The sequence below is a fragment of the Lineus longissimus genome, chromosome 11, assembly GCF_910592395.1.
Source record: "Lineus longissimus chromosome 11, tnLinLong1.2, whole genome shotgun sequence".
In the NCBI taxonomy this organism is placed as follows: domain Eukaryota; kingdom Metazoa; phylum Nemertea; class Pilidiophora; order Heteronemertea; family Lineidae; genus Lineus; species Lineus longissimus.
In genome coordinates this window covers 10,227,881-10,244,939 of record NC_088318.1, presented here as the reverse complement: position 1 = coordinate 10,244,939, position 17,059 = coordinate 10,227,881, and the positions used below count along the sequence as shown (strand labels likewise).

General features: G+C 38.6%; 1 protein-coding gene across 5 annotated transcripts in view; it reads left to right on the top strand.

Moving 5' to 3' along the window:
* The window catches only part of LOC135495393 (kinesin-like protein KIF28), a 76,772-nt gene that overhangs the window by 46,811 nt on the left and 12,902 nt on the right, over nucleotides 1–17,059 (top strand). For 2 of the 5 annotated variants that reach the window (XM_064783953.1, XM_064783951.1), the window contains 8 exons: nucleotides 993–1,149; nucleotides 2,331–2,363; nucleotides 3,124–3,159; nucleotides 9,730–10,111; nucleotides 10,626–10,895; nucleotides 11,134–11,295; nucleotides 11,558–11,686; nucleotides 16,659–16,814. In XM_064783953.1, coding sequence (XP_064640023.1) covers nucleotides 993–1,149; nucleotides 2,331–2,363; nucleotides 3,124–3,159; nucleotides 9,730–10,111; nucleotides 10,626–10,895; nucleotides 11,134–11,295; nucleotides 11,558–11,686; nucleotides 16,659–16,814 — 1,325 coding nt within the window. The remainder of the gene's footprint in view (nucleotides 1–992; nucleotides 1,150–2,330; nucleotides 2,364–3,123; nucleotides 3,160–9,729; nucleotides 10,112–10,625; nucleotides 10,896–11,133; nucleotides 11,296–11,557; nucleotides 11,687–16,658; nucleotides 16,815–17,059) is intronic. The other 3 variants (XM_064783955.1, XM_064783954.1, XM_064783956.1) reach the window with 2 other exon arrangements.

Genomic DNA, 17,059 nt, shown 5'->3' with positions numbered 1-17,059 from the left:
AAGAAGAAACAAGTTAACACAAATGACCAGCAAAACTGCCTTATCTAGGAGGACCTTGCCAGATCTGTGCATTATGGGTATGCTCTTCACAAGAAATTATCTTTTAGAAAGAACCAGCAATTTTCGTCAATGATCAACCCATAAATGGAGCACTTGAATACTCATGGGTGGAGTAATGCAAGTTTGACATAGACCTGCCTTGAGTCTCGCAATGATTGTGTGGTTTGAACTAGGGACCTCTTGACCACTAGCTGTGAACCTGAGACCACCAGACCACAGTGGCTCCTTAGACCATGTGCAGTCGCTCATAAGAATATGCACTGCAGCTCTCGAATAATATCGCTGCCAGAATCCAAAATGGCCAGCCAACTTCCAAGTTGTTCTGCTAGGTATCGTTAGGGAGTTTTTCCTAAATGTGAGAGGTGATGACGTGTCCTGTTAACCATGTTTACTGGACGGAACATCTGTTTTGAAAATGTATTTCCAAGGTGTTTGCATAAGGATAACCAATTCGTGTTGCATGTCTATGAAAATGCCTAATTCCCCTCTTTCTGCAGGATATTATATCTAGTTTATTTCTTTGAATAAAGCATAAGCATTGCATTGGCTCTTTGCTCTGTTCACCATTGCAATTATTGGACCAATCACGGAAAAACGCACAAATTCTGCATTTCTTACTGGATGAATTCTTACTTGTCATCAGCCTATTGGGCAGCGCTCAAGGTTTCAGAAACTCCCAATGACATGTCTATACCAAAGACAAAACAATTGCTAAATCACCTTTGGCATGCACTTAGGCACAAAAAAATTCTATCATGCTGGGGGGCATCGCACAGAAATACATTGAAACTCCCTTATGATACCTCTGCAGTTTTTGCCTGAAACCATGTCCCAGCATAGTGACTGGTGCTTTGAGCGTCCATTATGTAGAAGTCCTTCTCTATCTTGACTCCAATCTTATTATAATGATTTCTTTTCCTTTCTTTTAAAAGAACAACAAATTGCTCAGGAGCAGATCCTCGAAATCTTGCCCATGGTGACGGAGGTGAATGCGATCTCCGAAGAGTTGGACAAACATCGAACATTTGAGGTTGTGCTAATCTCTGGAGCAGCGCAGGAGTCATCCTTCAAGGAGAATAAGTCTACAAAGTGAGTATAGTGGACTTAATTGCTTGGTGTTTCATTTTTACAGGTTATGCATTTCAATTATTTCAAAGAGTAAACACTTACCTAACAGGAGCACAATCCAAATTCAAATGTGGTTTGACATGTTTGACCACTTGCTGCAAGAAATACAATCATACACAATCAAGACATTTACACGAGGGCAGCTTTATATTTCCGCATTGTAAAAAAAAGCAGTCAAGCTATAGGTTGATGATGTCCAAATCTATAGAAGTGTCAATGACTAACATGACTAACACAAGTGTCCAGTGCCAAATCATTGGAGCCAATCAAATTGCTTGGTTTAGGGTTAAGGTTAGGGTTAAGGTTAGGGTTAGGTTTAGGGTCAGGGTTAGGGTTAGACATAGTGTGTATCATTCATGCAATACATGTCTGACAATTTGGTAGGCGACAGGACCTCCTAAAGGCGGAACGCCTATTCGAGCATATTGACAATTTCCTTAGAAAAACAGTGTGGGGAATGTTTTTCTCCAACCGCCTTACTTCATCCTTCACCCATCTGATACCAATGACCCAACTGGATATGCTGATTAGTTTCCTGTGCATAGAAGTGCCTTGTCATTGTACCTACATGATAATCAATTCCTTATTCTCAATGCTTTCTGTCTTTGTGGCAGTTGATTATAGGCTACATGTAGATGCTGCTTCAGTTGCAAACATGCTTTTGCTTTTTGAAGCACTGCACAAACAAAAAAACTGAAATGCTGCGACCTGCAATTTCAATTGCTGCTGTGTGCAACAAAAAGATCTCTCATCTCCAGGTAGGCAGTGAACGATATTGATAGCAGGTCACTTTGATCACTGATTCTTGTCGCAAACTCCTGCGATGACAAGCAATTTTTATTCTAAGTGATCGTGATTGCAATTTGCAGCAATTCAAATTGCTTGCTTGCGTGGCACTTTCCCCTTCATAGATTCTTATGAAAATCAACGTAAACAAGATTATTTTCCCAAAATTGAAAATTGACTATGAAAATTGTTCAAAATGGAAAATAAACGACAATGCAAACCCCCCAAACACAAAAATGCATGTTAAAAGTATCAATTCAAGTTCGTGACACATGTAGCTGTAGTTGAGATGATTATCCTGATGAAGTTTGATACACATGAGTTTCAAAATATTGATCAACGAATTTTTTTTCCAGTGCAGAGCAAAAGCAAAATATGAGACGAATGAGGTAAATTGAATAAATGGGGTGGAACCATTTGATAAATTATCAGTTGATATATCAGAATAGTAAAAAGAGTCTGTTGTGCAATAAAACATCGAAATTTCATATCATTATCAGTAGAGTATATGCTTGAAGTTTGGCGTGTGCTCGGAATTTCAGTTATTTTCACAACTGGCATGCTGATAAATTGGCATTGTGCGTCACTCCTACAGTCCAAATGACATCCGGTTAATTGCATCATTGGCGTGACATTGATGTGCTACCCAGTGTGTACGTTGCACATAGGCCGAGTGTAATGTACGGGAATCATAGAGAGATAAGCGCATCACTGGCGCGTCATTGGCATGCATCTCGGGCGTCACTGACGCGAAACAGGACGAATGATTTGGACTGTCAGTCACCTCCTTTACAGGATTGACACTTCACTTAACGAAGTCACTTATATTAAGATTGTTCTTAGATCAAAAGTATACAGTCAAATTTTTGCATAGTTTGCTATATGTGAAAATTTCAGACAAAGAGAAACTTTTATGAGTTTTAATTTGGCAAATTACAAAAATTTCTTTGGATTTTTCCAATCCAGTTGAACCGCACCAAATTTTGGCAGTATATGGTACCTCAAGTGGCTACTTGATGAAGATCAATTGTTATGACAAAGATTGCAGCATCAATAGACTACAGTATGCTGATATTAGAAGTTTCTTTTTAAAACTTTTAAATACATTTTTGTGTGCAGATTTTAATTCAAACACGTTTTCTCCTGTAGTGTGTTCCAAATGGTGAAACTCCAGCAAACATTGGTGTATGTAACACATTTCATTTCTCAAGTTATTTTAAAGGATTAGGAGCATACAGCCTTTCTTAGCAACTAGAATTATTTTGCATTACCTATTTATAAACTTCCTATGACCAAATGCATCACTTACTTTTGACACTATGACTATCTTATAGAACATGTAGAATGTCTTTAATGTGTTAGTACTTTTACATGCTCCACAGCACAAGATAAGGCTATACTCTCTCCAGATAGATTTGATGTTGTTAGTAAAAAGACAGCCCATCTGTATAATTTTCCCAATCTGAAAATAAAAATAAGTATCTACTTTGCAAAAAAAACCACCACAAAATAAGACATTATGTTGAAACTGAAAACTTCATGTTGGCATACAGAAACTGGAGATGGAAAAAGATGGATAAGAGGCCTTCCTTATTCACTGATACCTTCATTGTTCTCCATGTTGTCTTCCTCCTTCATACAAAAGCTGTAATGATTTTCAAAGGTCTCTTGCTTTTCTATACCCTACATGTGACTATTCCTCCAGTCATTTAATGTTGTACTATTTTTATGTTATAATGTACTTACAATACTGAAAAAAGGAGCTTGAATTACTTCAGGCCATCACAAATGCATAATAACAGGGTTCCTGTGCAGAGGGCAGTACAGGTGTGGACCCCATAAGTATATGGTAAAACACAAGAACTGTATTCCATGCGGGAAGCAATACGTATGATATTGAACAATTTAACTTGCATTTGCTGCTAAATTGAGACTTCATCTTTCCATTTCTATATAATTGTTTGAGAAATATTGTAGATTACGTTGATGATGCTTTCGTTTGGGAATTATGTTTTTGGGAGAAATTAAAGGCGTTTTTCATTGCCAAGGCACGTATCTCTTCAGCTGTTCACAAATTGCACACGGATGAACTATCGATGCTGAAGCTCATTTTATGTCCTACCTACGTATCACCTACCCGTAGGCGCCATACGTATTTTCCATACGGATTCGTGATATGTTTGATGGTGCTAAAAGTCGCTATTACTGTGACTGTAACTGTGAAGAAAAGAAAGCTCAGGGGGTCCGGTCATGTCACCCATGCAAAGGGCTCTCTTGCAAACATCATTCTGCAGGGTTCAGTTGAGGGGTCAAGGAAACGGGGCAGACCGAAACGGTGGTGGGCTAGCGATATTAGGGAGTGAACTGGACTGTGTACGAGCCAGTTAATACGGACCGCCTAAAACAAATCTCAATGGAGATTAATTGTGAGCACTGCTGTATTGCCCCAATGGCCACTTGATGATGATGATGATGATGATGCACCTCAGTGCTGCACTCTTTACCAGAACTCTGCATCTATCATTGTGGCAGTTGTATGTATTTAGGCGTCTTCTTTTCAGCAACCATAATTATGATAGGTACTGTCAATGGAGAAATTTTCAGAAATGTTTTTTTTCTCGCAGTTGCACTGTCAAATGCTTATGAAGTGCCAAAAATTGAACTCTTATGCATAACTTTTACTACAAGGCAAAACCTACAGGAATATCGTCAGGTTTTGACATTTTATGTTTTGTAATTGTTGCATTCCCCCCACTTTTTTTTCTGTTCAGGCATTCAAGAATATCCTTAATGGGGCAAGTATTTTGGTTGAAATTAATCGAAGGTTGTGTCGTCATTGTTGCAGCTGATGATAAATGTTGTTACGGTTTTTTGCCAGTTGCAAATTTTGCATTTTTTTCAGAGATTTTACAATTTTTAAAATGAGATCAAGGGTTGGTATAGAATTTGAAAATACTTGATGATTTGCTTGTTGATCGAGTTGTTTGACTGTAACCTGAAGAAACTCTAGTTGCTTGACTATAATGATATAGTCCTTGGTGTATGGATTTTAATTATCTGAATGTTTATCGAGACTGGTTGTTTTTGCCGTAGATTTTGTCATCTTGATGATTCAAGGGTTAACATGAACACAACTTAACATGAACATGGAATGGATCATTTTTTTTATTTTCAAGTGTTAACCCTTGAAAGGCCAAGGTGGGTTTGAGTGGCTTTTAGAAACACATAGAAATGGCTTTTCAGAGTCCCACACTTGTGGTGTTAGATTAGTGAATGTACTCACTGGAACATTATGCAGCCTCTAAGGGAGGGGGAAAGCTGGTATCTGTCCCAACATTCCCTTATGAAAAAAACCCTCCAGGTTCCTGACTGGCAATCTTGCTATAACACAGTTTTCTGACCCTCCCGAATTTTCCCGAATTACACTCAAATAAATGTGCCTGTCCAGAAAATCATGGCCATTTCTGTCCATTCTGGTGGGAAAAAACCCCCATTCCCCTCAACTAACATTTAACAACCTACAGGCTTTTGACTCCTCCTTGGAGAGGAATTGATATTGAAATAATAGTTGCACAGTGTGTTGATTAGTTGTACTGATGGGATGGTGATATAAATTTAGATGATATTCAATATTCTTACTCATTTACCCAATTCTAGCTACCATCGTTACCAGCTGAATAAATGCCTGCAATTCTGTAGCCATTTCGTCTTTTTGGAAGTTGATCCATAATGTATCATGACGGTTCTTTCCAAAACTGACCTCTGTACAAAACAAACAGAGCAAGGGTAATAAGCATATCACAGACCATAAATGTTTGCCTCTAGTAGGATCTGACCATCAGAAGTTGATTTGAATTACATGTTCGTGACAAGGTATGAATCTCTTGCTCTTATTGCCACCTATACATCAAGCACTTAACATCTTCAAAAGAAGCAGCAGATATATATGATCTAACATGTCTAATAGCCAGAATGCTTGGTCTATATAGCAAAATGTTCATTATATCTTCAGTCATTATGTAAAGATTTTTCTGATTTCAAAAGTTCACTACATCACTTAAAATAGATCTTCCTCAAAAGGGGTGTCATTTTCATCTCACCTCGTCACTGTTGAATAGGCCTCAAATTCGGGCTGTTAGAATTTATGTAATGAAGGCTGAGATATATCATTTTGTGCCCGTTTCAGGTCTGGCCACTGTTACAATGCTGTTAGGTAAAAACACACAGTGATAAATGTGCATTATTTATCGCTAATTTGGCAAATGCTACACATAATGGACAGCAAATATATTAAACCACACCTCATAATTCATTCTGAGAAGATAGAAATTGTTCAATGCTTTCAAAACAGTTGTGGAAAAACTTGCTTTAGTTCAGTCGGGGTGTGTTAAAAAAAGCAACAGCCAGACTGTCATGGAGAACACGCACAATGTACAATGTGGCTTGGTAATGCAATGTCATGCAGGGCAAGAAGAAATTGGGTTTATAATAGTTACCAGTGCCCGGTTGCAGGCAAACGCCGGTGTTGGCTGATAAACGTTGTCTCCTCAGTAGTGTTAGGACAGCTGATGCCGATGGAGCAACCAGGCCTGGTTTACTATACTCTCTGAAACTTTCAGGTCATTTGCGTGTATGAATTGTTTCAGCAGAGGACATTTGGCTGTAGCATTTTTGATCACTAAAACATTTCAAAATAATGCGTCAAGTATTTTGACTTGAAATAATGCTCTTGCTCGTCGGAATTCACTTGAAATTTCATTCGTGTAGTAAAAAGCATTTTTCAAATCAATGATATCTTATTCATGATCTCAGCTTTAGTTTGGCTTCAAGGGGCTGAGGGGCTAAGGGAAAGCATGGGTGTCCTGAATGCACTATTGTACTCAGTTCGTGCATTGAAGGTGGGATAAATAGGCCATTGGTATTATGCTTTGGAAAATGTTTGATTTCTCCATGCTTCCGTCATCCCTCAGGCCTTTCTGGGTTAGGGTGTAGTGTTTGCCAAAGTATAAGCCTTGGCCTGTATATGCATTGGTGCCTCGGCTTATGGTTATTTCTCAAATTGTATCTGTTTCAGTGTAGTGTGCTAGTTTTAATACATCTCAAGTGCCGCGAAAAACGAGCGTTTACTGGATCCACTCACCAATAAGATCCCAAGCCCAACAATACCCGATTTCTACTCCCGCCTCGATGGGTCGAGCCTAAACTACTGGGCATAATAGTAGGCCTTTCGCAGCCATAAAAGGGGTGGGATATCTTGTCTTCGTTTCTTCCAATTGGTCTTTAATTGTAATATGAAAAGTTCCGCTGTAGAGTGATGACTATTCATGACGATTATGTTGTTAACTCTTGAATAGATATCCCACCCCTTTTATGGCTGCGAAAGGCCTACTATTGTGCTCGGCTGTTTAGACTCTACCCAATAGATATCCCACCCCTTTTAAGGCTGTGAAAGGCCTACTATTGTGTTCGGCTGTTTAGGCTCTACCTATGGAGGCAGTGGTACAAATCGGGTATTGTCGGGCTTGAGATCTTATTGGTGAGTGGATCCAGTAAATTGCAGCTACCTGCCATTATAATTGCTGCTATTAGCGGGCAAAAGGATATCTTATTGCGGGTAAAACTGGAAATCGTTGGGATATTGACGTACAGGTTGCTGCAACCTGTGATGACCACCTAAAACGTATTATTGTAGCATGGAAGTTAAATTGCAGGCACAGCAATTTAAATCACTTTGTAGAGGGGCACTTTAGAATGGTTTGGAACTTTACTACTATTTGGACTATTGTTAGCCCCAATAATGGTAAGCCACAGGTTTTTTTTCAAGTATGGACTATTGTTAGCCCCAATAATTGTAAGCCACAGTTTTTTCAAGTATGGACTATTGTTAGCCCCAATAATTGTAAGCCAGTTTTTTGATGAGTTTTTCAAGCAAGCGAAAAAGACAAAATAGACATGCTGAATCACTTGAGTGCATTGTCTGGTGTTAATAATTAAGTGTTGAGTACTAGTGACCCTTTTAAACTTTTGGTTTTTTTATGCTATTTAAAGTTGTGAAGGTTATATTTTGTCTTTTTTTGTGATGGTTAATATAGTACTGTTTAAGTGTATACAGCTTCTGTGTTTCAAGAATCGTGGTGTTTTTTTTCTGTTGTGCATAAAAATGCAATCAAATCTACCAAAGTTTCTAGTTCTTTTGAGTTTTTAGGATCATTAACCATCACTAGAACTGTCTTGATGGAGTCTTTTTTATCCGTTTAATGAAAGCATGGCTTGGCTGTTCAGAAAACAAGTGCATTATGCAGAACAAAATGTCACTTGTCATATTTACTTTACTGACTGCTCTCCTAACTTTAGGGATCAAATGAGATTGAATTCCTTGAACTTTCAGTGACATTTTCATGGTAGGCTCATATTGACTCAATTCAAGAGATTTCAGTCCTACTAAGCTCTGGTGTCACCAGTCCTTAAATCATACAAATGCATTTCCATGGCAGGGGACCTCCCAGTACCCCCATCCCCCATGGATCTCTGATTTTAGTGGGTTTGAAGACTGAAACACTATGCCTAGATGTAAGGGGACACCCTAATCTGAGAGCCAAGAGCCAAGACTCCTTAAAGAGCCAAATGCCTCCAGGAAAGCCACAAGCCAACGAAAAAGTATAGGCTAATAATCATAATCATTATCTTTGGGAATCCTAAGCCTACAGAAACAAATAAATTTATTAACCATTTATGACTTAAGACATCGCCACCTGGATAGCGGTATTGTCAGCAGTCTACCATGCCTGGATTTTTTATCGTCCTATCGTTACACCGTCCATACAATACTGATAAAGTGTAAATTGTGCCTGCACTTTATCCACTGCGTACAATCACATGTGTTTGTCATTCCTGGTCCGTATCATGTAGCCTTGTGCAAATAGTGGAATCAAAATTTTTTTTAAAAAAGGCATGATATTGCTAAAATTTGTAAATTCTTGAAATCGGCCAGTTCAAGCAATGACAGTAGGACCGGCTCATCACACTACTACATTTGTATGACTGCGCAAGGAGTGTGGGTTTATTCTTCTTCATTCTCCAAAGCAGGGAAGATATTCAAGCATATTGCGGCTTACATGTATCACACAGCTATCACTGGGCTGGAGTATGATTCTTGGATATGATAGATGGCGCAGTGAAACACCATTACTACTCTGCCTATCTGTACTGTAAAAAATGGTAATCGTGGCACTTGGCTCTCAGATTAGGGTGTCCCAGATGTAAGCCATCTTTTCTTTGTCATCTCATGTGTGCTAAAATATATTAGGCGAACTCACTGATATATTTTTAGCGGTTAATCCTTGACACATTTTGTCTTTGCGGTGCTGTTGCCCAATCACAATGGGGCTCTAGGCACTTCACATTCAATATCCTGGTAAATTTCATAGATTTTTTCTATCAAAAAGTTCAAATCTTCATGGTCAATTTCAAAAATGTTTCTGAAATAAGAGTGGTTGTGGATCCAGAAATGTTATATGGAAAATTCCTTTTAAGGCTGCGGTCAGATTGGGGCCAGAGTATTCATGTGCATCTGAAAGGACGTGGCATGAAGCACTTTGCACTACCTGCATCGAAAGGGTTTAGGATTCCAGTGTCAGAAAAACAATCAGAAAATGGGCCTTCAAAGAAAACATGGGTTTACAGTCTTCCTTCGAATCTTCAATTGCAGTGGCAAATATTAGATTAGTTTCTGCACTGTTCCCTTCTCTTCAACAGGGTCATGGTCAAAATGAAAAATCTTCTGAACGGCAACACGTGGCTGTGGGAGCGTGGGAAGTTCATGAACCGTCGTTATCTCATGCAAGAGATGTATCAGAAGTACCTCGATGGTGAAGACATCAGTAAGATCAAACACGAAGAGGACCCATTCTGGGAGCCTGCCGAAGACGTCCTTATCGGAACCTCGAATGTCTTCCTTCAGTCGCTAGGTTATGCCTTGGATTTTGATGACAAGATCAGTGTGACTGACTATAAGGGACAGGAAGAGGGGTCCATATATGTCAATGTGACGCCGTGTACTCAGGCAGGAAAACCCCAGGATGAGGATTTCTTCATTGAGGATCCAAAGGAGCTGTTGGGCGAGGCGTACCACTTCAAGGTAGGCTGAACTTGTCATTTTGAGTGGATTCTCCTCTTGGTTTGTCAAGCTTTCCATGCAGGATTCTTGCAGGCATTTGCTTGTTGTGTTATCCACACAAAACAACAGGACTGGGATTTCTGAGGTGTCGGACTACACCCGAGTAACAATCTTTTTGTCAATGACCATCACAAGGGTGTAGTCTGATACCCTAGAAATACCACAAGAGTGGTTTTGTATTTGTCCTATACAGCAGTATGCGATTTTAAACAAAGGCTCGTGACCAACTGCGCATGCTCTGTAGCACGTGCATATACGGGGATTCCCCCCAGAGGAGTTCACAGCTGCAGGGTGTCGCAAGAACGCCACTATATACATCCAGTAGTTGTGCACTTTCGGGCTCGTATTGGACTTTGTCGTTCAAGCAACCACAAGACGATGTTCAGTCTTTGCCAAAATACAGAGCTTGGAAGTAGAAAACCATGTTGCAGACATTTCGTCTGTTATCTTCATGATGCAATATTTTACTTGACAGGTTACGATCAGAGGCGCTGAAGTAAACAAGGCGCGATTTTCAAAGGGTCTGATGATCAAGTACAAGGTATTCAAGGATGGTGAATACACTGTGACCCCCACAATCAAAGGAACTTTGACGCCAGAATTCAAGCACTCGCGTATAATTTCGTATCCTAGTATCACTGAGGAACATCTTGAGTACTTTGATAATGGTAGCATCACGTTTTTGTTGTACGGTCTGCAAGAGGACTCAAAAACTGATCCCAAGTTACAGAAAATGACGACACGGGTAAGTGACTTTAGTAATGTTGGGACCTACGCCACCCACATGCTCCTTCCATTGACAGACAGATATGTATTTATTTTAGTGTTTTTAGTTACATAAAAGAGAGAGTATAGGTAGAAGACTTTTCTGACCGACTGAATGTTACATCATCGACGTAGGGTGGTCACATTACCCTGGAACATGTCCCCTAATTTCCAAAGCTTATGGTTTTTATCTGAATATTACCTTGTTCTGATTTTAGGAACTTCGCCAAATGGAACATCTTTCAAAGCCAAATCTTACTCAGCGCCACACATCTTTTGCTCTGAACCAAGATGCAAGTGATCAGTCACATCTCAAGTCAGAGCTGATGGTATTACAACGGAAATATGACAGACTGGAGTCAAAGGAAAAAAGAATTCAGGTAGGGTAGGCCAAATTGCTAATTGACAAAAGATGATGCATGTAGGCAAAGTTGAAGTCATCTTGAGTTGGACACTGCTGTGTCAGCAGATAGGCCACAAACTAGCATCATTTACACTAGGCCGTATGTAAGTGTAACTGAAATTATCTTCTTCTAGGGATGAAGTTTTTGTTTGTTTGGCAATGTCGTAGGGCAATGACTTTCTGACCGCTTTCAATTTATTCCACATGATATTCTGAAAATTCTGTCCTCTTTATTTCAGCAACTCTGCTCTGACTGGAAAGAAAAAAAGCCAGAGGAGCAAGAATTCGATGCATTCCACCGAGCGATCTCCGCCGCTGCAAATAGCACTGGCACACGGCTCAAGACACGAGTAAAACTCTTGAATAAGGTAAGGATGCCTTGACATCTTATTCAGTTTAGCTTTTGCTGGTGATGAATGAGTTCGTAGATCAACTGACCCTTCTTTCCACTGGTGCCTAAATTATTAACATATCGTTTTGCTTGTTTTCTTTTAAAGGGGTACGCCGTTCGTAATTACTTGTGGTCCAGTTAAATAAAAATCCACTGATACACAATGCCGTAGTGAAGTTATATTATGTGTAAAAATTTGTTTAAACTTGGTATTCATAGTATTTGTGTTTCAGTCTACACAATGACATGTTGAAATTTATATTTAGTACGTATTTCCGCAATTGGAATTTTTAAATTCAATTACAAATTCTAAAGTTTTAACGAACGGCTTAGGCCTTTAATGAAACTTACTGTGGTAATGGCTTTAGCACACAAGTTTTAAACAAGGTAAGAATGTTGGTAGGGCATACAGTATGAAAGCAGAGGTGTCTGGAGATGATAATGGCAATCTCGAATGAAGTTGCATTGAATGTGTATTGGTACTTATATTTTCCAATGAAAAAGGTGTTTTAATTGAAAATAATGCAGTGGTTTGCTCTTGATTTCAGACGCTTGAGGCTTATAATCATGTTCATAGTAGTGAATATAAAAAAGAGAAGGAAGTAAGAATCTGTGCGCTTTGTTTTCTTCCAGTCCCGAGGAATCAATGATTGTCAGAAATAAATGTTGTTACTTTTTGCAGATTTGGTGTTCATTTAAAGACTTGTGATACCGCGTATCATTTATCTTTTTTTCTTGCGATTCTTCGACATGCTGTGATTGAACTGACTGGTGGCTTTGAAAGATTCAGCACCTTTATATATCCTTGGCCTGCTTAGTGACCCTCCCATTATTTGCCTGTCAAAGTTCACATGTCGATTATACAGTTTAAAGTCACATTCAAGGGAACTAAAGCTTGGCTTTTAATACCAACCCTGCATGTCATCCTTTTAATAACAAACAAATTTTACTCCTAAGGTTTTAAGGACTTGGAATCATTGAAATGCTCTTATTACCATTCTTTTTGTATCTAACTTTATTCATACACCAATAAAGGCCAAAGAAGAAAAGGATGCCTGGGACGTAGGTCTCCAAGCTCAAGGAATTTTGATTACACAGGTTTTTTCAATTAACCAGTGTTCAATGAGCTGCCATACTGAATATTCATAGACGCAATTTACCATTCACTGCGGCACATTTACGTTTGAAATTCCAATGCTATTAATGGCCCCTTCCAATGATTATACTCCAGTCCTTAGAACATTAACAAAAATAACACAAAATTTATTTCTGACGTCCATTTTCCTGATTTAAATTCATCACGGTGAATGATAACTACAGTCAGTCCATTCGTAAATGTTTTGTCCCCAGCATTTGGGGCTCTGGAGGGCAAACTACTGGTTGGATTTCTTTGAAGTTTGGTTTCATTGATCCTTGCCTCAAAACGGGAAAGAATTTTAGGGGTTCAGCATTCTCATTGCAGAAGTAAAAAATGCCTTTGGGCAAGGTCCAATAGTAGTGTTTCTTGATAATTCTTATTCATTCTTAGCATATGAGTTGATGGACACAAAAAATGATAACCTGAATATTTCATCTAGATTTGTCGGGAAATAAACCATACAGAGCGGAAAATGTCAGAATTCAAAGCATTATGTCAATGTACACAAACGATTACAAACATTTTTATTTCGTTACGGCGGTAACTAAAATAAAAAGACCCTATTCGGTTTTGAGGCGAATACCGTTATAAACAAAGTTTCAAAGAACTCTAACCAGAGCCCCAAATGATAATGGACATAACATTTACAAATTGTACTATAGTCCAGTCGGAAATGTCCATCCAAATTCATATTCTATTTTCAACCCTTTTGCACTGCAAACGTCATAAAAGGGGACACTTAGTGCTAGCCCATACATGCAATTCATGAATAATTTGCACCAGTTCATTGAATAGTTTTTGCTGGTTCATGAACAGTTTTAGGCAGTTCAGTGTGTGGATTGTTCATGAACAGGACATGTCAGTTCATGAGTAGTTCCATTTATCAATGGCGCCTGCCAGTTCTTGCCAGTCTATGTCAGTTCACGCACAAGTTTAGCCATTTCATGAACAGTCCATGCTCTTGGACACAACATGCCACTTCATGACCAATACAAGTCTCATCCTGGAACGTGTACGAAAATTACATGTGGTTCATCACATGAAAATAAAATGAAACACGATGAGCAGTTTATCAAGATGTTCTTTCTCCAAATCTTCCTTTAAATATCACTTCACCTCCAGAAAAGTGCTGAAAGTGCAGAGGGGCTGATTTTTTCCTTCGATTTAATATCTGTTAACATATTTGTTAACAACATGAAGAGTTCAATCAATAAAGCAGAAAAACTATGATATTAGTACGACAATTTATCATAGCTAGTTTTACTGTTAGAATATATGAGTTGCTTTCTGCCATGTTTACTTAGTGAATATATAAATGTTTTGTTGGGGGGGGGGGGGGGGTGCTGCCAAATTCAGTGCAGCATCATGTACATAGAAACAGGAACAAAAGGGATTTTAAAGGGATAATTTGTAACTTGCTTGGATTTATTCTCAGAATTTCAGCTGACATGTATACTTTAACAAAATTTTGTGTTGTAATAGAAAGAAATTTGCTGCTTTTAATTTTTGTCTTGTTTTAATGTTTACAACTATCTACTATCTAATATCTACGTTTGTTACAATTTATCGTAGCTAGTTTTTGTTTTATTATTTTGTTTATTTTGTTTAATTTTTTCCTCCATTTAACATTTCTTAATTCATTAAATATTTCTCAGAGCAAAAAGCAACTTTGAAAAAATCACACATTCATGCATTTGGATGACACATTAATATGCCGGGGGTTTTGGTAAAAACTGAAATCTTTCCTCCAAACCTGGTAGTGAGACCTGCATGCCTCCAGTCGCTTTGAAAGAATTGGTTGATTAGCTCAGCATGAGTTTGGTGATGGGCATCCCGAGGAAATCAGGGGTTTCCTTTAGCTTCATCCCAGCATTTTCAAAGACATGCAAGATGGCGGCGTGTAGTGCAGGAGCTATAATAAACTTCTGAATTTCTCAAGGGTTGGTAAGGGTGCACATTCCTCACCTTGTGATCAGTTCTGAGCTGAATAGCCGGTTTGCAATTGAAAAGCTTGTTGCTTGGGTTAAGTAAGCAATGACCATACCATATCTTTTGAGGAATCTTAAAACTACTCCAAAATAAATATTAGAGATGGTCATATATCTAATGGTAATCCACCTGATTCTTATAAAAACTGGCTCTAAAATGGACTCTCCTGTCACTTGTTGTGAAAGTTATGCCAATGCCACCAGCATATAACCTGCTCTTACTTATACAATATGGTGGAAATATGCAACACAGTCAAATCCTTTCTAAGAGGTCAATGATCAAACCTTTGACTTGCACGGACAACATAGGCCTGTTTACTAACCTCGTAGAAAAGATTTATAGGTATATCCATAGTCCTTTGTTGAGACATAAGTGTCCCTTTAAGTCTTCAGATTTTATACACATTTCTTAGAAATAACTTTAGTACAGCAAATGAAGTTCTATCATAAACTAATTTCTGAAGTGTCTGTTGATTTTCAGGTCATTCAGACTCAGAGCTATTCTCATGAGATGGCCGGAGGGGGTGCTAATGTAAGAAATACTACTCGATAATTTCACCTTATTACTTGAGGAAGGGGTAGAGCTTCTTAGTACTTCTTGGGCCCAACTTGGTGTAGATGTCTATCTGTTAACAGGGTGTCAATAAAGAGCTTTGCACTCTGATAAGAATTTGACCAGATTTTTGAATTGTGGTCCTAAATGTGTTATGAGGACTTTTATCAACCTTGACCAAAGGTCAGTTGTTTCTGTTGTTGAGGAAAGTGAAAAGAACCAACAAAAACAATGATATCTTGGTCATCTTCATCTAGTTTTTTTGACACCCTATAGTTGTGTAAAACTAACAATACATTTTAGGAAATATTTGTAGTCTAAAAAGCTGTGTTATCTAAATGCTTTTATCTTGGCAGTTTCAGGATCTGGTATCAAGCTATATAATTGCTAATGGAAACTTGTTGGGCTACTAACAAACTTTCTTACAGATTACTGTGACCTTGACCCTTGATCCCTGTCCTCTTTGATCTTGAACCTAATGTTATCATCACAACATCTTGAAATCTGTTATATTCTGTACTTGAAATCATTTAGGATAGCTTCTGGTCCTTTTTGGCTCACCTTAGGGGAGTCTATACAAGACCACAGTGTCCGTCGTCTGTATCCTGTTTCAAACACATGTTTCTTAACCACTAAAGCTATAACTTGAAACTTTGTACACAAGACCCCCCCCAAAATGACCTCTGACACTGAATTTTGTGTGATCTTTTTCTTAACTTGGCCACCAGGGGGCCAAAAGTGGAAACCTAAGAAGTGTGATATCTCTCTTACAAGTGACTTGCTTTCGATAACAAATTTGTGGTAGGTTCTCCTAGCAAGGATACATCACATATCATCGTTTTTGATTTGACCTACTTTTCAAGGTCACAGACGTCAAATGGCATAAATTGGCCGTTTGAGTGTAACAATGGCACGTTTCTTAACCGCTAAAGCTAACAACTTGAAACTTGGTACACGTGACCCTATAGGTCAGATATCTCTGACACCGAATTTCGGTCCAATATGATTCTCGACTTGGCCACAAGGGAGCCTAAACTGAAAAGGTAAAAAGTGCAATATCTCATTGATTAGTAGGTACTCCAAGCAAGGATACATCACATGTCATACCGATCTTGATTTTGATTTTGACCCATATACTATACATGTGGCATGTTTCTTAACCAGGATGAATTCCTAAACACCAAATATCCCTTTAAGGTCGCCAGTTGCAGTTTGACCCTAACCCTCTCTACATTACTAACCACCCTCTCCTCCCTATTGACCGTTTCAGTATTCAGACACCAACTCTGAGATTATGAGCCTGTATTATTTTGGCGAGGATGAAGAGATGCTACTCAACGAGGCCAACCAAAATGGTGGTGTTGTTAAACTTCCTGATTATTGGCAATCGCATATCATGTCTTCCCGCAATAATAAGGTGCCCCATGTAAGCCTGTCAATCTTATAAATTCAAGTGCAAAATGCTGAGCAGAGCAAAAAACTGATTACTTTAACATATGCCTATGCACATCTTTGAAGATCCATTTTTGGAGACTGTTGGGTGATTTTGAACAGTGCTACAATTTTAAACCCTTAAAAAGGTTTTAAGGTATTTCCCATTATTAAATTATTTCTCTCCTAGATATTGTTGTTTACTGGCGGCACTCTGCCCCCAAGAGAAGATGATGATGT